At 38.7% G+C, this 20,194-nt stretch overlaps 1 protein-coding gene across 2 annotated transcripts in view; it reads left to right on the forward strand.

Moving 5' to 3' along the window:
* The window catches only part of PHF20 (PHD finger protein 20), a 75,662-nt gene that overhangs the window by 14,045 nt on the left and 41,423 nt on the right, over nucleotides 1-20,194 (forward strand). Inside the window, exons 4-11 of one of the 2 annotated variants that reach the window (XM_079321805.1) lie at nucleotides 938-1,052; nucleotides 6,836-7,007; nucleotides 7,215-7,299; nucleotides 8,004-8,083; nucleotides 11,680-12,067; nucleotides 12,454-12,561; nucleotides 13,625-13,810; nucleotides 14,610-14,786. In XM_079321805.1, coding sequence (XP_079177931.1) covers nucleotides 970-1,052; nucleotides 6,836-7,007; nucleotides 7,215-7,299; nucleotides 8,004-8,083; nucleotides 11,680-12,067; nucleotides 12,454-12,561; nucleotides 13,625-13,810; nucleotides 14,610-14,786 — 1,279 coding nt within the window. In that variant the 5' untranslated portion in view covers nucleotides 938-969. The remainder of the gene's footprint in view (nucleotides 1-937; nucleotides 1,053-6,835; nucleotides 7,008-7,214; nucleotides 7,300-8,003; nucleotides 8,084-11,679; nucleotides 12,068-12,453; nucleotides 12,562-13,624; nucleotides 13,811-14,609; nucleotides 14,787-20,194) is intronic. The other variant, XM_079321804.1, reaches the window with a different exon arrangement.

A 20,194-nucleotide genomic window follows, 5' to 3' on the forward strand; every position in this document is an offset into this window, starting at 1 on the left:
GCTGGTGCTTATTTGTGTGCATGTCTCCTTGTTCTTGTAGTGTAAGACTAGAAGCTTTTATATTTTAACTTGAATCAGTTTTGTCCATCTGTAATTGAATCTTCAAGATACAGCTTTACTACAAGGACAGTGGTATTGAATAAAACTTACTTGTGGTTTTGGGTCTTCTAAGCTTGAAGACTACAGGAACGGATCATAATTTGTATCTTAAAATTGTGGGAATCAACTGACATAAAAAATCAGGAAAAATACCTGTTGACCAGGCTTTTTCACTATGTGTACCTTGAGAGAAACTACTAAAGCAAGATTTCTTAAGCTTTTATATTCTCTTGGAAACAAATATTAATGAAGACTTTTTTTTTTTTATTTTCTGATTGAAACAGTGGAGAAGTTGGATGAAAGCAATGTGAATATGCAAGCAGTATAGAGAGTCTTCTAAAATTGGTTTAAAAATATACATATTTCTAATGTCTTTGAACTTTATTGCACTTGTAGTGATGAGGTGACATAGTGTTCTGGAGTGTTTTGCTAATGTGGTAGCTGTTGAAATATTATTGTGTTTGTTTTGCCCACTTCCTGTTTACTGGATTCCTTGTTTTCATCAAAACCGGGAGGGGGAAGAAAATATTATGAAACTTACATCTCATTTGTGGATAAAATTGGGTTGCATGGTTCTTAATTGACCTGGAACTTGGACCAATGGACAGAGGCTCAGCTTCACTCTTTCATGGTCCAGTAGCTGCCATTTTGAAAATGCTTTTGGAATCATTCTGCACACTGTCACTTGGGAGCCTTTGTTTAAAAGATAATTGCCCCCTTACTTTCTGCAAACCGAAGTTACAGCAGTCCCTTAACATCTGGCTTCTGGGAATTATAGTGCATAAGCTTATTTTGTGTATGTCTTGATTAGTGATTGATATTTAATTGCATTTTTCAGGGGAATAAAATCAGCAGTGTTGATATTACAAAATGACAAAACATCCTCCGAATAGAAGAGGGATCAACTTTGAGGTGGGAGCCCAGTTGGAAGCCCGTGACAGATTAAAAAACTGGTATATTTTTAAAACCATTCATGTTATATTAATTTTAAGTCTTTAATATCTTAAACAGTTTGTATTGGTACAGTATTTAGAGTTGTAGTCGTTGGTTTGTAGGAAAGTAGTTAATTTATAAAAGTTTATATACCAGTGATTGAGATGGGCGATAGATGCTGATATGTTGTGCTGGTCCTCCAGAAGTGTACTGGTGTGTCTGGGAATAGGACTGCTCCTAAATCCAGTTGGACTTCAGGCTGTCATAATCCTGAATTCACCCTTTAAGTTCTGTGCTATTCTTAATATTACAGAACAGATATTAGGGAGGAATAAATTCTTTGCAGTACAGAATATCCTTGCTGTTTCCTTTCCTGGTGCTGCTGTGAGTTCATGGGCTCTAGAATCTGATTGAATTTGTTAGGCCTGTGCTCCTGTGAAGGTGATAAATTAAATTTAGAATTAAAGAACTGTGTGAGGGAACATGTTCCATGCTAACTGGTCTGGTCTGGTGCCTGTCTTGCAGCTCTCAGCTGTGAGGAGGAACACTTCTTCACTAACCACTGCATTAGGAAGGTGGAAAAGAGCCTACAAATTACTCAGGCTAACTTTGAACTTTTGAACTCTGTACATTTCAGGTAGTCAGCTCAAAACTTAGCATTTAATAATTCTCAGGTAATGAGAGATAAAATAAAAATTTCTGAAGTCTTCTTAAATACAGTACTTAATTTGGTATTGTTAGCTCCTGTTGATAACTTCTCTTTCCAGAAATCAAATGTAGTTGATGTTTATTGAGAAATCTGTGTGGGTTAGATATGATTGTACTTAGAGCTCTGGAACCTGCCAGCAAGTGAAGTGTGAAAAGTCCGTACTGAATACCATTTGGACATCTCAGGAGGATGGTGCACTTAGACATAGGGGATTTATTTCATAACATCTTGGTTGCATGCAGAGCATGTTCTCTCTGCAGGTATAAGTGCATTGGAATTGTGAAAATGAGAAAAGGTAGCTCTTTTCATAAAGAGTGTAAAGTATGAACAATAAATCCTATTCACACATTTGGCTAACCTGTGTAACCAAGAGTTGTGTACATAAGCACTGATCTGAACTTGACTGCATTTTCGATATCCTTGTGTTTTGTTACTACAGCAGAAAAAGTAGTCAGGCTTACAAAAGTAAGATCTTAGCTTATCTGTAATGTAGCCTTTTCAAAGATGCAGTTTGGTGTAGGTGGTGTTTGAGTAAGGCTAATAACTTGTCCATCACTGTTATCCTTCTGCCATGTTTGCTCAGTGTCCGAGTATGAGTGTGCATAACACTTTCATGGGAAAAATTTTGGGGGGGTAATTCAACAACCTGCTCTACTTTCTGCATATCCCTTGGCTTAAATTTGAATTTTGGATATGCTATTTGTTGCATGTTTTTTTGGTTTTGGAAGCACTTGATCTTAAATGACCTGCCCTACACAGAAAACTTTGCAATTCTGGTCTCATAACTTGGTTACGAACTCTCCAGTTCTGAAATCTTTTGTTTAGTTGCTAAGCTTTGAACCCTGGATCGTGTGCATTTGCATTTTTAGGGTTTCTCAATGAAAATTTTTAAGAGCTGGGGGCTTAGCAAAGCTGACACTACTCATTGGGTGTGAATTTGTTGAGGACAGAAGACCTTTTCTTTTCTGCTTTCAACTGCCCCTGTGCGACCAGAACCACTCTGTGATGTGGCTACAGTGCAGTCCTGTGGGGGCACAGGAGTTTCTGCTTGCTGACACTTGCTTTTCCTAGTGCTAGACCTTTGGAGGTCCACACTTTTCTTTTGTGTTTCTTTTTGCTGTATTGGTACTAAAACATAGTCACAAGTCTGCTGTTTGGTTAAAGTACTGGCTTTGATTTCTGTTCTCAGTACCAAATACATCGGTCAATTCATGGGCCACTCTTGCCAGTCCATTGGCAGTAGTGCTTTGGAAAATGTTTCATGTCAGAGTGCTATATACTTCTCTTTCGTGTCAGTGGCTTGTGCCCCAAATTGCTAGTGAAGGACTTCCAGGCTGTTTGAATGTGTTGTCAACTCTGGTGAAGAAAAAGCATTTTATGCCAGTAGTGTAGTCAGTGTGGAGCCTGCTCCTTGTCAAAGTGCAAAGTGAATTTTGCATCTTTACTGAGGTTGCTTTATGGAGGTTCCAGAGGTTGCTTTGTTGTATTTGGATTCATAGCATGTTGGCAGTGCACTGCAGTTGCTAGTGCAGTTGTCTGTCATGTCCCATGCTTGGATGCATCAAGACTGCCATGAATGATGTGGGTGGTGGCCTCAGGTTGCTATAGGTAGAAAGCCTGTGTAGATGCTGAAAGGTCTCTTGGTATAGAGTGCTGGAGCTCAGAGGGTGAAGGAGAGGGACTGCTGCAGTAGGGCAGCCCTAGGTGGAGGGATCCCAGAGCAGTTGCTGTAGCCATGGATGTGGTCACACTGTTCCAGCTGAATTGACTTTCTGAAACCTTTTGCAGTGGATCATTGAAACTGATCGGGTGGTGGCTAGCTGCATCCTCTCTTACTAAAAAGGGGATGAGTGTACTGGATACCTGCAATAGGCAAATGATGTTTTTATTATCTTGTTCTAATGACACCTCTAAGTTTTTCTGTTCATTGTCTGGGTATTAAATGGACGTGAAAGGGGCTTTTGATTCTGGTTAGAGCTCTGGGGTGATATTGAGAGAATGGTGCTACCCTGTTGAGATTCAGATTGTCAGTCCCACAAGTTCAGTTGTTCATGCTGTCAGGAATTGGTCTAAGCACTGAAAAGATGAACCACTATAGCTATTGTCTTTCACAGTGCTGATTTTCCTGGATGCTTCCTTTCCCCTCTGCATTGCTTTGACTGCACTGAGCTTGTCCCTTTCTACTTCCAAGGGAGTGGGATTTCATAGCAATTCTGTTTTGGTATGTAGGAAAAGATAAGGGAAGCAAATGAATCTGGGGAATTTCCAGATAATTCACCTCTTCCCAGAAGAGGATAGTTTTACATTTGACTACCATAAACCCTTTCTCATACTGTTTCCTGTGTTTTGGCAGCTGTAGTCTGAAGTTGCCAGTCATTGCTAACCATATCCTATTCAGTTCTTTGAGCTTTTGATTGTCACTTAGGTTCTTAGAAAACTAAAGCCAGCAGTTTGGGCATCTTAGAGATTTTCCCTTACTGTTTAGCCCTTTCATAAGTCCTTGAAACATACGAGCTTATCATTCCTTTTAATTTGAGCTGGAAGAGTAATTGTTTTGCCCTCCATGTGTGTTGCAAGACGTTTTCTCTGATTTCACAGTGGTTAAGATAAATATTTAAATCAGTACCATTTGGAGTTTTCTTACTCAGGATTAGTTAGCTGTCTCGAATACCCATTGAGTCAGCTCAATACTTCTTCATGGTTTGGGGGAGGATGTGGTGGGTCACCCTGGACATATCTCAGTTGTACTCTGGGGCCTTGGCCAGGCTTCAGCTATTGGCCTTTCATTTTGTGTATCCTGTCATAGTACCTTCTTTTTTTTAATAAACAAGTCTGAATTTCTTTTAAGTTGCCTCTACCCCTGTGTATGTTCACAGGCTGTTTGGAGGCGTGTGGATAATGCTGTATTACTCTTCTGTATAGATCTGTGGGCACTTGTGTCTCCTGATGTGGTGTGCATGCTCAGTTCTGCAAAAGGGGAGGAAGGAAGCTTGGCCTGTCTGTGTGTGGTATTCAGGACTGATGAGAACCTGTGAACCTTTCTGCTTTGTTTTGTAGCTGCCAATGCTTTCATCTGAAAGGAAGGTGATTTCAAGGAGAGGTGGTTGTCAGAGTTCATGGGTAGGTCCAGCACAGCTTCTAATAGGTTTACTGCTCCAGTGAAGAGCACTGGGTGCTTACTGGTATTTGTTGTTTCAGAAAGAGAAGATGTTGAGGCTTTGCAGCATGTTCTGCAAGAGTGAGAGCTCTAGCTCAACCACAATTCCTTAAGTAGACTGAAATTTAGTCTCATTGTCAGATATGCTTTTCTTGATGATCTTGAGTCCCACTAATGAATTGGGATAGGTGCAGATGGCACTGATGTATGATTCTGGGATGACAGTTCTGGTGGAGAAAGTTCCACCTTTTTCTGGACATGGAGCAGGGAGCAGTCTTGCATCACTGAGTTAGTTGACTCCTCTAACTTGGAGTTGTCTAATCTCAGTGATAGGTAGTGGATTGTGCTTCCCAGAGTTGGTTATCTGCTTGGACAGGATTATTAGCTTAATACTGAGTCAGCAGTCTGTCCTTTTTATCAGCATCCCTCTTCATCACTGGAAATCCAGAGAAGTCCTAGGGGTACTGCAGTCCCAATGGCAAGAGCAGCCTTCTGGCTGCTCTCTTGTTGAGAGGATCTGGGATTTCCAGATATTTTCTGATATCCAGAAATAATCTGTTTAGTAGAACTAGGTTGTTGACTGGGACTATTGCCCCCTCATGAACTTATGGAGGACAATACTTGACTTACCTAAATGTAAAATATCTTGACTGTCACAGGAAGAAGTTTCTTTTTTTTCCAAGAAGTTGGTAACTAATTACAGATGTTGCTGCCATAAGTATTTCCCTTTTGAGTTCCTGTCCTCCCCAGCCTTTGCTGCATGCACTTTGGTAATACAGTGGGATGAACTAATGGCATAGCTTGATGTGTGTGGAAGTGAGTATTAAGCAAGGCCTTAGTATGTATTTGCAATGTAAGTATCCAGCATAGTCTGTTTGTAATTGTTTGTGAAGTCATGACTGGACATGTCTTAGATCTGCTGGAGGATTTCATTTAGGTAAATTTGCTTTCCCTTTGTGTAGGATTATAGAATGGTAGCCTGGTTTGCATTTGAGTGTTAGTTTCTTACATGTCATGCTTTACTGTTAGCATCAGGCTTGATCCTTTGGAGATACCACTTCTTTCTGCCATTTATTCTGTCTTTCAAGTGTGGTTTACCAGATAAAGGATACTTGTGGATTTGAGTTTTGTCTTCAGCCCTTTGTTCAAGAATTCACGGAGGCCTTGCCCTTCTTCCAGAATACTGGAAACACTGACAAATGGAAATTTTCTCTTGATGTTACTATTGTGGAAGAGAAAGCATTGTGCTTGGAATGTTACCTTCAGTTGAGATTGTATTTCAACAGAATCGCAGCTGTTCACTTACTGAAGTTACAAATTACCAATGCAATTTAAAGAAACTGAGTTTACAAGGTCTTCCTGATCAGAAACGTTTGAATTTGACCCATCTCAGATTCCTCTACTTCTAATATACTGAGAAATTTGTATTTTAAAACCCCAGGACTGTGCAGATGAAATTTAACTTTGAGAATCTGAAACTTAAATTACATTTAGTGTGTCTGCTGGGTTTTTGGTGTTACATTGGGTAGATGATTCATGATAGTTGGTGATGGGTATCTCAGAGAAGTGAGTGTATTGACCCCCAGGCGTTACTCTTGATAAGAGTGAACTGAAGCTATTGGTTTTGTAAAACATGACATTTCTAGATGCAAGGAAGGTTTTTCTGACTTCTGAATCTGTAGTTAAATTTCTTTTTCCACCCCAGACCAAGAACTCCTTAGTTGTCTCTTTTTGCTGCAGCTAATAGTATCATTTGCTGTTCAGTTTGGGGTTTCCTTATGTACTTTGCTCCCTCATTTTGTAGCATCTTTATTGCTTATACAAGTGGTGCGTCACAATAATAAGATTGGAGGAGTTAAACCAAGCTTTATTTGTATAAAGTGTCTGAGACAGTTTACCTTATTCTTAGTTAAAATATTTTAATCTATCTTTACCAGGTATCCAGCCCACATTGAAGAAATTGATTATGAAGAGGGGAAAGTACTTATCCATTTCAAGCGCTGGAACCATAGATATGATGAATGGTTTTGTTGGGACAGTCCTTATTTGCGTCCCCTAGAGAAAATACAGTTAAGAAAAGAAGGATTGCACGAGGAGGAAGCTTGTGCAGTAAGTAGAAATTAGAGGACATTTGTGTGTGCAACAGTTTGTGTGTTTGTATGAATGATGACTTTAAAAAGCTTCACTCTTGCTGTGTTGCCTGCTGTACAAATTTTATGTTTTCTTCTAAACATTGCAGAGCTAGTAATTGAAATGTTTTAATAAGGTTGTATGTTTCATAATTCTCACATGAAGAAACTTTTTAACTTTTTGTAGGGATTTCGTATCAATGATCAGGTATTGGCATGCTGGTCTGACTGTCGCTTCTATCCAGCCAAAGTTACTTCTGTTAACAAAGATGGTAAGGGCTCCTGCTTTTGTCATGTCTACTAGTCATGTATTTCTAATTGTGCTGAAACCTTATTGTTTTGGTGGAGAGATACTATAGCAGATGGAAAAATGCTGTGAAAAAATGCATTTTCAATTTTGTGTTTTAGTCTGTCATCAACTTTTTTAACCTCTTACCTTATTTATGGGATAAAAACTTTCTGCTGGTATACCCAGTCAGTAATAGCTTTAAGTATATATATGTGGGAGAAGTTGATTCCTAAATTTGTTACTGCCTGTAAACTGCAAGAAAACCTATTGTCAGTGCTGCAAAACCCCCTTAAAAATCAGCAGAGGAAGGGGAACTGTGGAGGATTTGTTCTAGTGCTGGGCTTGCTTTAGATTGTCTGTGTTGTAAGATGGAGAAAAGGGTTGTGTAATTATATATTGGAATATTTTACCAAAAATATTTTGGGGTTTTGTGAGTAAGGTGTATCTGAGGAGCAACTCTAAGATTAGACATGGACACACCTTTATTTTGACCAGAATTGTTTTGGATACTTTACTGTGTCTCCCTTGCCTGTGATAGGATCTCTGTGTTGGGGGATCTAATTACACAGGGGAAGCAGCTTTCATCTAGAGCTAATTGTGCAGCTGGAGAGTATTGGAGCTGTTAGCTGATGCTGTGTTAAATAACTTCTGATCTTTGAGCTCTTACACTTTGTTTTCATATTTTAGGTACATACACTGTGAAGTTTTATGATGGTGTAGTTCAGACAGTCAAAAATATTCATGTCAAAGCTTTTTCCAAAGATCAGGTAAGTATGGTGTTTGTGCAGCTAGCATATTCTTAAGCACTTAAGGTGGTTAGGATAGTTGATGAATTATAAAACATGAAATTAATGAAAAACCTTTACTCCTAAAATGCAGTATGACTGAAGTGAAGCCTCGTAAAATCAAAAGGGGACTTCATTTCCCCTTCATTAAGGGGAATCCCTTAAAATGAAATGTGAATCTTTGTGGTATGATTTGCAAAGCTCTCAGGTTCTTTAAATGCACCTCATGAGCTAAAGAAGTCATAGGTATATAAGGAAAACATTTCTAAAAGTTGTTGGAAAACTCAGAATGTACATACTGAAGCTAGTAGTAAGGTTTTTGAATCATGCTGTGGTTATTTTACCTGTTCAAGATAATTTTAAATATATATGTCTTAAAACTAAAGGAGTGACAACCGAGGAGTGAACAGAAACAGTTCTTTCCCAGAGTAACTGCTTAGTATTCATGGGACTTTTAGAGAACATGACTATTAATCTTTCACCTCACAGCTTTGAGAAAATCAGCTTTTTAAACTATTCCTTGTTTTCCTTCTGTGGTTTGGCTGTTGTACAAACACTTCACCTGCTCAGTGCAGTGGTTTCAACCTTCAGTTCATGATAGAAAATAGTAGTGAGCCATTACATTAAAAAAACCCAAACAAAAGCAACGGTCCTGCTGATGGTGAGAAGTGCTGCTCTGTACTTTAGTTTTCCTGTACAGGCATATAGGAAAGGCTCACCAAGTTCTGTCTTGAGTAACTTGGTTAAAACCTCTAAAATAGCTGCTTCAGAATAATTTTCATTGCAAACAAGGTTTTAAGTTTGGTCTCTTGCCACACATTCCTGTGTAGTAACTATAGCCTGTGGGGTTCTTTTTGTCATGCTCCCTGCCATTAGTTTTCTTAAACTTTAGGTTTGATCCAAGAAACTTACTCTGTCCCCCCATCACAAATCCTAAACACAGATTCCAGTAATGAATGTCAGTGGTACAATTTGGATTTGTCACTTTTGTGGAGAGGTATGCCAGTCCTCCAGTTTTCTGTATCTGCCAGGCTGGAAGAGAACACTATTTCACATTTGCCATAAAGTGTCCTTAATAGCTTTTAAATGGTTATTATTGTGTGTGTTGGAAAGTTGACTAATACTCACAGGTGAACTGCTGCAGAATCTTTTATTTCCATAAGAAATGCTTTTATGATATTTAGTGTTAAGTAAGTGGAGTTGAACAATCTGAAGATATATTCTGCATAAGAAAACAAAAATATTTTGTCTCTCCTTTAGGAATTTTCATTATTCTGCATAGCTTTGGAAAGATTCTGAAAGGAGATGAAAGGAGTTTTTGGGTTGGTTCTTTTCAGTTTTTTCCTTTTATTCTTTGTCCAAGATGATTTTTCTTACCCCAAGAGAATCTCCTAAGTTATAGTAGAACATTTTTTGTTCTGTCCTTTAGCATAGAAAAGCATAAATTGAGAATTTCCTAGTGAGCTCTATTTATACAACCAGAAATAAAGTTAAAAAAACCCAAACAAAAATAAACAAACTCAAACCAGTGGTGTGCTCAAGATTGAGAAAAGCAGGTATAGCAGAGGTGTAGCAGCAGGTGTGAAGTGGAGGGGAGGTTCAGGTTCCTTTTCTTCAGGAGGAGAGATTGGAGTCCTGAAGGCACACATGGCTCATATCTTAGTACTTGTTAAGAAAACAAAAAAAAGGGCTCCAAACCACACAATTCCTGAAGGAAGCAACATAAGCAGGTCATAATTTCTTTAATTATAGTATTACTCTGTGTAGAGAGTGTAACTGGCTATGTTGAACAATGATGGTGAAATGCTAATGACCTGTAACAGTGGGAATGTGGCTTTGCAAGGACACACAACTTCTAAGAGTTCAGTAACACCAAGAGGTAATTCAGACATACTGTGTTCATGATTCAGTTGCTTGAGAACATTGTGACTAGCATGGTTTATGAGTGTTCCAGAGGCACATACTTGATTCAAATCAGATGGTTTTGTGAGCATCAGAAGTGCTGAAACATGGTTGCCTGAGGGTTGTTTTTTGAGATGGTAGGTTTTTGTTTGTTTGGGTGGGATTTTTTGTTTTGTTTTGTTTTGGATATGGTTGGTTGGGTTTTTTTCCCTGATGTTTCAGTTGCTGCTGAAGCTTCTCCCTTAAGGAATTTGCAGAATACAAACTTGATGGTAAAAGGGGTGCTCAGACATGTGAAAGACTTCCTATTCACCTGTTTTCATTAAATACACAGCAATTTGATTTCACCTTTTAAAGTGACTTTTTTTAAGTCACGTCTGTACCAAGGATGGTTGAAGTAATATCATAGAGGGTGGAGCAGATTGCATATTCACCATTTTAGTGCAGCAATATTATTTCTTAAGGCACTGGTCTGAAAATGCATTGAAAGGTATAACTTCATGTAAACATATAGACAGGAATATTGGGATGGGAAGAGACAAGACATAGTGCAGTACAAAGAAACACTGAGTTTTAAGTGGATTCTCAGAATTCCATATAGTTTAAATGACATGTTCCACTTCCTTTTCTCAAGAAGGTGTTTAGTGTTGGGGTATTTAGCCTTTCCTGTCCTCCTGATCCTGGGTCAAAGTTGAAGATTCCTGTGCCCTGTAGAACTGTCTGGGAAGGAGCATGGTTGCTTTCTAATGCTTCAGTTAGGCAGCAGGAAGAGAGGCGTTATTGAACTAAAGGCGGTGTTGACGTATGACCAAATATAAATTATTAATTCATGTGCAAAGCTACAAGGTTTCTGTTCTTCTGGGACAGCCTGTAGCAGGATCACTGGAAGGGGAAAAAAACATAATCAGCATATATCATGCTCCCTGCCCCTTCCCAGTGGTGTAATATAAAGCCTGATCACAAAAGGGGAAGGACATGGAGTTGCAAGGAGCTGTTGAATACTGGGTCTTCTTCCTGGCCTGGTGTTACCCAATAATAACTATGGGGAAATGGGCTGGCTCAGTAGTGTGCAGGGCAGGGATTGTTAAGGATTTTCATGTCCTCTCATGCTGAACACAAATTACAAAATAAATTTTAAGTTAAATTTTAAATTTAAATGTTCAGTTTCTAACATCATGTGGTTCCTGATGACTTTACTGATTGCAGTTGCTTTACATGACTCTGCCTAGCAATTTCAGCAGCAATGATTAGTGCAAGCGAACTGTGTGTCTATTTTGAATGAGACTCTTCTGTGAAAGGAAGAGAGTTTGCATTAGAGTGACTGAGCTGTTGACTGTTTTCTGTGCTCCTGACTCCCACTCTTTGTGCAGTGTCCCAAGTAGGTTTTATGTAGTACTGCACAGGCTAGTAGGGACCCAGCCTACATCTGGGAACAAAGGAACAACCAAGCTCTTCTGTCATTGTGTGGTGAAGAATGGCTTTCTTGCCTTGTTCACATTGCACAGGTCCTTCACCAGTTCAGGTGCCTCTAAGTTTTAATCTGTGCGTTGCAATCGAGTGTGTACTTTTGTCACTTGAAAACTTGGACAAAAATGCAGGGCTGCTGAATGCAAAGGGGAGAGGGATGGCTTTCAGACTACAGTGAAGTGTTTTTACTGTCATTTTCTTTATTCTAGAATATTGTGGGTGATGCTAAGCCTAAGGAAAGAGGTAATGAAATTCCGTCATCTCCTGAAAACCAGGAGAAATTTAAAGAGCAGAGGAAAGCAACAGGTAGTGCAAAGAAAGACGAAGATGAAAAGACATTAAAGACTGAGAAACGAGTTAAACAGCCTGATAAAGAGGGAAAATTTATAGTCATCTCAGAAAAAGGCAAGATCTCAGAAAAGAATATATCTAAGAATGGAAAAGAAGATAAAGAGAATATATCAGAGAATGATATGGAATATTCAGTAGATACACAAATTGAGAAGAAGCCTGAGAATGACAAGGTAAAGAGTCCACAGGAAAACGGGAAAGAAACTAAGCGCAAGCGTGGCAGACCGCCAGTAACACCTCCCACAGGTATGTAGCCAAGCTTAAATGTTTAGGCAAGTACCAAAGCACTTTTAAACTTACCTAAAGGAATAAGAAGTATCTTGCTCTTTCACAATATAAATCTCTAGAAACTCTTAAAAATTTTCAAGTTCATTTTTGCTCAAGACAGCCAAGAACATACTGAATTTTGGAATTGTGTTGTTTAGTCAGAGATTAGATTTAGACAAGTAACCATCATATAATATAATGGATACCTGTAGTAGAGTTGAATACTACTATATGGAGTTTAGAAAATTGGATGAAACTCTGTTTATGCAAGTCCAGTATTTTAGATTGTGAGTTTTGGGAATTCTGTTGAAGTGTTTCACAGCTTTGTATTGAGTCCATTTTTCTTCTGTTATCCAAATCTGTAGAGCCAAGTTCTCAGACACTGCAGCCCATAACTTTGGAGTTAAGATGTCGGAAAATACCTAAAGGGGGTGATGTTCCCTTGAAGCGTCCCAGGATTGAAAAGAACTTGTGTGAGTTTTTGGTATTCAGCTCTCACACTGTGTGTGTGTAAATATGAAAGTTCTTGAAGCTTAATGGCTTGGGGGAGGGAAAAAATGGTTGTGGTATTAATCTTGAACTATGATACATTGACAATACAACACCTGGTTTTTCTTAAATTTGCCATTCATATGTGGCATCATCATGCTGGAATTCCCCCCTAAATCTTGGAAGTTTGTTTTGGATAAAGGAGGCATAATTATGAACCTTGATGTGAAAATTCACAGATATAGGGGTGGCAGTGATTACATTGCCTTCAATCTACAGAAGGCTATAAAAGCCTTAGAAGTTCTAGAAACTCTTCAGTTACTAGATAGAGGATTAAAGCAAGGGCACTTTAATACTGCATAAATATTCATTATTCAGTATTTGTGTGAATTACTCAATATTGGATTCATATTCAGATATTTGACTGAAGTCAAATAGCTTCTACTTCATCTTTGGGTGTTGTGTATGGAGGCTGAAGAACTTGAGCGTGTTGATGAGGAAAGAAAATTATATTCTCTGTAGTAGTGTCATGACCAAGGAGATGAAAATGCAAAGAAAGCACTTTCCTTTCCTTAATACCACAGTCTAAAACTTCAGTGTGTGTAGGTTATCCAGCTCAGTCACAGCTGTTTGTGTGTCTGAATTGTCTCAACTAACTCCTGATACTACTTATGTCTGTGAACAGCTTGTTTAGATCAGCTCCTCTATAATGTGACAAACACACCCCTTCTGCTCTGTAGTATGCTTCTGTGTCCGTTTTAGTCAGTGGAATGTTTTTTTCTGAGAAACTAGTAACGTACTGATCTGTATTTGTACTTCAGATGTGTTAATAGAAGAAAAAATTTGAGAGCTTTTGCTGTACTTTTATGCTTAGTTGAAACTCATCATTGTAGCCTTTACAGAGGCTTAATTATCCAGGCTTTTTAGCTTTTGCTGTTAGCCTTAGTCCTTAAAAAACACTTTCAGGGGGGTCACAGGGAGTGAAGAACTTTTTATTGTTTGTAATCTGTTTGTACTCCTGTAACTGCATGGTACTGTTAAATACAGCTGTTCCAGCTCAGGAAAAATCTAAGAACTCTTCAGATAATGCTGACAGAGACCAGATCAGGAGGCGATCTTCAAGACTCTCATCCAGTATTAGCCATGAGATTTTAAATACAGATCTTGTCACAACTTCCACGGAAATTCAAACTTGGAAAGATGCAATACCTAACCAAAATGAATCAGAGAAAGGTAAGTGCCTTCACAGTGTACTCTGGGTTTTTGTGATGAGGTGGTCATGTAGTTGTTGCAAGCTGTGTATTTGCAGTTTCTTAGCCTGCAGGCTTCTGTATCTGCCATTAAAACCTGGTTGTATCAGCAGTGCAGGAAAAACCCATGGGAAGTTTCTCTCTCTGCTGCCCTGTGATTGCTTTTGGCTTTTGATTCTCTTTTTATCAGTAACCTTAACATTTCCCTTGGGTGGTGGGAGCTTTTCCAGCAAAGGGGAGCTCCATAGGCTATAAAAATATCCCAGGAAATAGTTTGGTTTGGGGTTGGTTGGTTGGTTTTCTTTTGAAGGGAATGCAGATTCTGATTGTGAAAATGAGAATGTCAAAGTTTTAAGACTTTCAGATTGTAGAAGTAACAGCCCAAGTACTAAACTCAGAGTTTAATCCTGCTACCAAACACTAAAAGCATCAAATGGGATGCTTTTATGTTTAAGCAGGGTGGAGTTAACACTTGCTTTTCTACCCTGTCCTTCACTGCCTTTCCCTTTCAAGGAAGCTGTTGTAGTGGTTTGAGGAGATCTGTGATTTTCTGGGCTTTAAACAGTTAGTTAGCTTGTGTGTTTCTAAACACCTGTAAGTTTAGAGGGGTGCTACAAGTTAGTTGTATTGCAGAAATTTTGTGACCAAGGGCAAGCAGTCAAGAGCATGGATGGGTGGTTTTCTCCATTCTAATGTGAAAATTCTCCCTTCCCCCCCTAGTGCTCTTCAGTATGCTTTTGTATACATTTTACTCCATTGGATTTGTTTTTTTCTCATTCTAGTCCAGTTAGAAATTCCTGTTGAACCTGACCAAAGTTTTGGTGAACAAGGATCACCTGGAAATACATCACATAGCACAGCACTCAGTACAGAAGCCAGTTTGCAGGAAGAAAAAGCTGAGGACACTAAGTCTTCCTCTGTTCCTGTCAGAACTCAAGAACCTTCTGCTACAGGTTCATGTTTTTCATATTTAATGTTGATGCATTTCTTAAGGCCACTGACACCAGCACAAGTGTTAAAAATGTGCATTCTTGCAATTTTAACCTTTGTTAAAGATGCATATTTTTATTCCTTGTGGACTCAATCTTATGTTTTCAAGTTGGACAGCAATCTTAGAAGTGGAAATCATAATTTTTAAATGACTAGGTTTAATACTTTCAGTATGAGTGATGAAGTTTACAAATGCTTGTTTTCAGTGTTTGGAATTCTGGATTAAATTCAACTTAACACCATAAAATATCAGGTTCTTTTTTCCTTAATGTGCTGCAAGTATGTTGTGATATTACTGTTACTGCTGTTTGGGAATCCCAGTTGTGCAGTTTTACATCCTTATGTTTAGACTTGGAGGCTTTAGTGCAAATTTATGAAGTAGTTGAAACATTTCAGTTTCCATCTTAATATATATACTCTTTTCTCCTAGCTAGGGAGTGTTCTTATCTTACCTGTTCAAATTAAAATTTCCTATGCAGCTGTCAAAACATGGTGCTGTCCTGTGATTATTTGTCATAGCTTTAATCTTTGGATCTACAGCTAACTGGGGAAACTTGGAAGTACATATTCCCTAGTTAATGCTCCATCAAACAAGTTTAATTTGAAGTGCAACAGAGCATTTGGAGAGATTTGCAGTTGCTCAGCAATGCTGGAGTAATGTGTGTGTTGTTGTTTGTTGGTTATTTTAAATTTCCCTCTTGTTTGCACATATCTTTCACTCACTCTGGTGTAACTGTTCAAGTGACAGGTGCCTCTAGGTAGAATCTGCAAATTACTCTGAAAATCACCAGTGGCTTTTGCTCTTGTGGAAGGATAGATATGTTACAGAGCCCAGGCATGCTGTCCTAAAAATAGCTGGTGTTGGAGCTGAATTAACTCATTTATGGATGATTATCAAGGGAACAGATATGCTCCAGATAGAATAACTGTGCCAGACAGTTGTTTTCATTATGTTCTCAGTCTGACATGTGTTTAAAAGAGATTCAGGATTTGGAAAAGGGCAAAGTACATTGTTGGAGAGCAGGTGGTATGTGGAACAGAAGAGTGTGTTTGTTGCATTGTGAGGTTGCCACCAAATACAGCATGGAAGTTAGTCTTTGGTAACTTTTCATATTTAGAACAAAGGCAATATTCTAAGCCAGTATTACCATTATTAGACTGTAATTCTCATCACTTAGTGGGAATAAAGCTCTTCCTGTAGGAAAATGCTGTAAAATCTCTATTTTCCTCATGATACAGTAGTGTCACTTTGGCATTGTTGAGTAACGTGTCCTGGTAGTATGGATTTTTACCTTGCATGATGTATAGGAAGAACATGATTTTTATAGCATTTGAATATCAGGGATTTTTAAGGACACAAGCACTCATTTTAAGGGGTGTTTTTCTATTCACTGGTTGATAGATGATTCAAAATTCATAGTTGTTGCACACATTTATAACAGCAAACTGGAGTCTGGAGTCTTCCTATGACTGTGTTGTTCTAAAATGTAATATGTTCTGAAAGGACAATATGGCATGGCTTGTCAGAACTTAAATTAGTTTTTTAAAAGTCTCAACAAAATTCTGAATAATTGCATGTACTGAAAGATTTAAATCCTGTTATGCTGGCTTTGGGCACCTCTGATGACAAGGGACCAGAAGTGGTGATCAGAATTTAGCTAAATCAAGCTGTCTTTTCAAAAAATACGTGACAGTCTGTTGGCAAACTTTCGCAGCCAGTTAAAGCTCTGCAAATATCTGAAAAGAGACTTAGAAGCATTCCATAGCTGTTCATGTGAGTTTACTCTTCAAAATTCCTTTTTCTTTAGGATGAGCTGCCTTTGCTTTGCACATATCTGCTATAATGTTTGTAGTTGTATTTGCTAGCACTCTTGAAATTACTTACTTATTTGCATAGACATGCATCAGAGATTCTGTTTACCTTGTACTTACACCTGCTTTTCTAATTCTTTTCTGTTAGCTTTGGGTTTTGGTTAAGGACCTTAAAAGATGTTTTCATCTGTTTGAGAGAGCTACAATTTCTTCTGCAGCTCACTTCAGTATGCTCTAATCCCTTCAAGGTAGCATAAAAGTTGTATTTTTGAGCCTAACAATATATGACAGTTAAATAAATCCATCCTGCCTTGTTCACTTAAAGCTGCCTGGGGTGAGGCACTAATCTGGTCACAGTGTTTCAGTTACATGTCAAAGTGCAGATAAAGCCTTTACATCCCCCCCCCCCCATCTGGCCCCTCCCAAGGTATGCTCAGTGTGAGGGGTGCATTGCAAGACTCACATGCTTTACTGCCCAGTGCAGGCTGCTTTTATTGGTACCTATTTTTTTCCAGCACAGGGGGAAACTGCTGAGTGGAGGGCCATGGGAAATACTGTCTTGAGTAGTCTTGTAGTGCCAAGTAATGTTACAGCTCAAAACCCCACAAGTTTATAAATATGCAATGATCAGTGATTATTGATGCCCTTATGTGTTTCTTACACCTGGCATCTCCTTCTGTGGAATCTGGATACACTGGAAATTCTTGGAAGCTATCCCTGCCTGAATTAGCTGGAGAAGAGCAATTAAGCAAGATGTTTTTTGTTTCACAATTGAGATACTGAAAGGAAGAGTGTTTTTGAAAATAAAGGAAGAAAAGTAGTTTGAGAGCTGAAATTATGACACTTGGTGAGCTAAGATAATGTACCAGTGATAATGAGTTTTAGAGGGTTTCAATGTGTTTAACAGCAAGTGAAGAAATAATTTGACCTATATGTAATATTTCTTTGGAGACCAGGAAATAGAGAGGGAAGGTCTCATTTTAGCAAGCAATGGAGGTCTGATAGCTCAAAACTGCAGTAAGGCCAGCTTTAAGTGAGGGAAAATGGAAAGAGCTCTGTGCACTGCTGCCTTCTTGGATTTTTTACCAGGGTGTTGCAGGAGATGCCACAGGATGGCAGACCTTCAGTCAAGGTACCATGCTGCTGCCAAATATTCCTGTTCCTGCAGGAGCCATGACAATGAGAGAATTTGCAATGCGGTAAAAATACCTCTGATGGACTTGGAAGCTTCACAGTGTGCATTTTACAGTGAACTGCTGAGCATGGTCATAGCTTGGATAATTCAGCCCAGTGAGAAATGGGAAGGGATGCTGACTGAACACTGAATGGTTTTCTCTGTAGTGAAACTTAAAGGACACACTGATGTTTGACCATGAGTTGTAGTGGCTGACTGAAAAGCAGATGAAGAGTTTGAATTTTGATTGTAATCATGGGAGAAATAGCAGGTGTCAATTTTCCATTCACTTTATCTGTACCCACCAAACCCCTTTGTAAAGGCAAGTGCCTGAAAATCTGTAGACAGTACACCAAACGTGTTTCTCTAGAAAGCAATTTTAGTGCCACATGTTGCAAACAAAATTTCTGTGTGGAAGGATGGTAGGTGTTGATGTAGGATGTCATTTTCAGAGCACATGGAGCAAGGGCTCTCCAGAGGCTCCCCTGGGTGGCAGAGTTGGTTGGCAGTTTCCTACTGTGCCTGGGTGACAGGGAGTTCTATTGTGCTACTTGTAAAGTAGGAAAATGTAATGATGGGAACAATCAAAGTTTTATTTCAAATTTTGTGGGATGTCTGTATTTTTATTACTCTGAATACATTCTTTTTGCACATTGCAGTAAGTTTTTTGTCTGCTTCCTTTCTCTTTGTCCAGTGTCCTTGTTATCCCTATTTCTAACTCCAGCTGATTCAATCTTTTCCTTTTCTAGCTTGTAGCTGAACAGTTAGAAGCCATTCCATGTATCTTCTCCAGTATCTCTCCAGCTCAGTGGAGGGGAAGTGCTCTGAGCTTGGATGCAGGGCCTCATCCTGACAGTTGTGTGATGGTGAAATAGTTTCCTTTGCCATCTTTGTAATGTTTTTCAAAGTCTTTGGATGGCATTACTCCCTTTGCTACAGTTGTTTTCCAGCTTCATGTTGGTCATTGAATAGTAGTAAGTTCTCAGAATCTGTAGTCCCAAATGCTGGGGTTTTTTTCCTTTATAGTCAAGAGAACTTTACTGTGTTTGCTTTCACTAAACCCACAGGCCATTGCACTGAGCCTTCCTGAAATACATTTTATTTCCTGAATGCAGCATTTGATGGTCTGCAGTATATGTTGATTTTGGTATTGGCAAACTGTCATTCTGCAAGTGTGACTCTGGCTTGCTGCAGTCTTACTGATGTTCCTGTCAGCATGTTCTTAATGTGGCTGTGCCAGTGTCTTACTCCTGATCATTACCTCTGTGAAACATCCAAAAATAGTGTCTTTCTTTGTATTATTTCCTTCTCCAGTTTCACTGCATATTCTTTCTTTTTAACCAACTTGGTGTTGAATATGACTTAATTTTTCCCTATGCATCAGGGTACAATTAGTTGTGTTTTCTCTGTTAGATTTGTTTGTACATGGTACTTAAAGGCTGGGTGGGCTCAGATGCAGCTGTCTGGGATGCTTCTCTGCACTGTGACAACCTTTAAGTCTTCTGCTCAGTAACACCATTTCTGTTACTGCCTACTAAAAACTGGGAAACAAGCTGTACATGTTTTTCCTCCAGGATTGTGTTGACACTGCCTTTAACACTCCTCCTGTTCAAAGCCTTACTGCACTTACAGAAAAATCTTGTCCTTGTTCATAATATTTCTGGGTACTTTTGTCCATTGTTTACAGCTCTTCTAATATAGTATCTTAATTTTCATTCATAGTATCTTCATTTTCAGTTTTAGTCACTGTTGCTAGGTTTGGGTCTTAAAGCTAAACACTTGTTTCTTAATCCTGAAAATTGAAAACTTATAAATATGGAAATAACACTTCAGTACAGTAAAGCAAAGTGGAAAACAGTATTTGGAAGCTGTTGTGTGGTTTTTTTTTTTTTGATACCCCCCTTCCATTGTCTTCTACCTGGAAAAGGATTTTTCAGTGCTGTATGTGCATTAGTGATGGGTAATTGCCTAGATCTTTTTAGATCTGTTTCCTCATTTTTACTTGTCATGTGTTGTACTGAATACAGATACTGGTGACAGCAGTCTGATTTAATTCAAAATGTTCCTTTTGTATGTTTCTTAGCAAGAAGATAAACTAAAAGTTTATAAAATTCATTATAGGTACTGCCCTGGGTTGCACAGCACTGCTCTGTGGAATAGATGCCTGAAATTGTTCTTGCATTTGAATCTTTAGACTTTCATTGCTTTTTTTGAGAAACTAAGTGTAGCTCATAAGGAACACTTTGTAACAGATACAAGCAGTTTTGGTTTGCATTGCTGCTTAAAAATTGAAATAAATTTAAATTTTACTTCAGAAATGTTCTGAAGTACTGTTTCTCTTTCTTTGGAAGTAACCAGGCTTTGGTGGTGGGACTGTGCACCCAGAAAGCA

The sequence above is a fragment of the Erithacus rubecula genome (genome assembly GCF_903797595.1).
Source record: "Erithacus rubecula genome assembly, chromosome: 18".
Classification (NCBI taxonomy): domain Eukaryota; kingdom Metazoa; phylum Chordata; class Aves; order Passeriformes; family Muscicapidae; genus Erithacus; species Erithacus rubecula.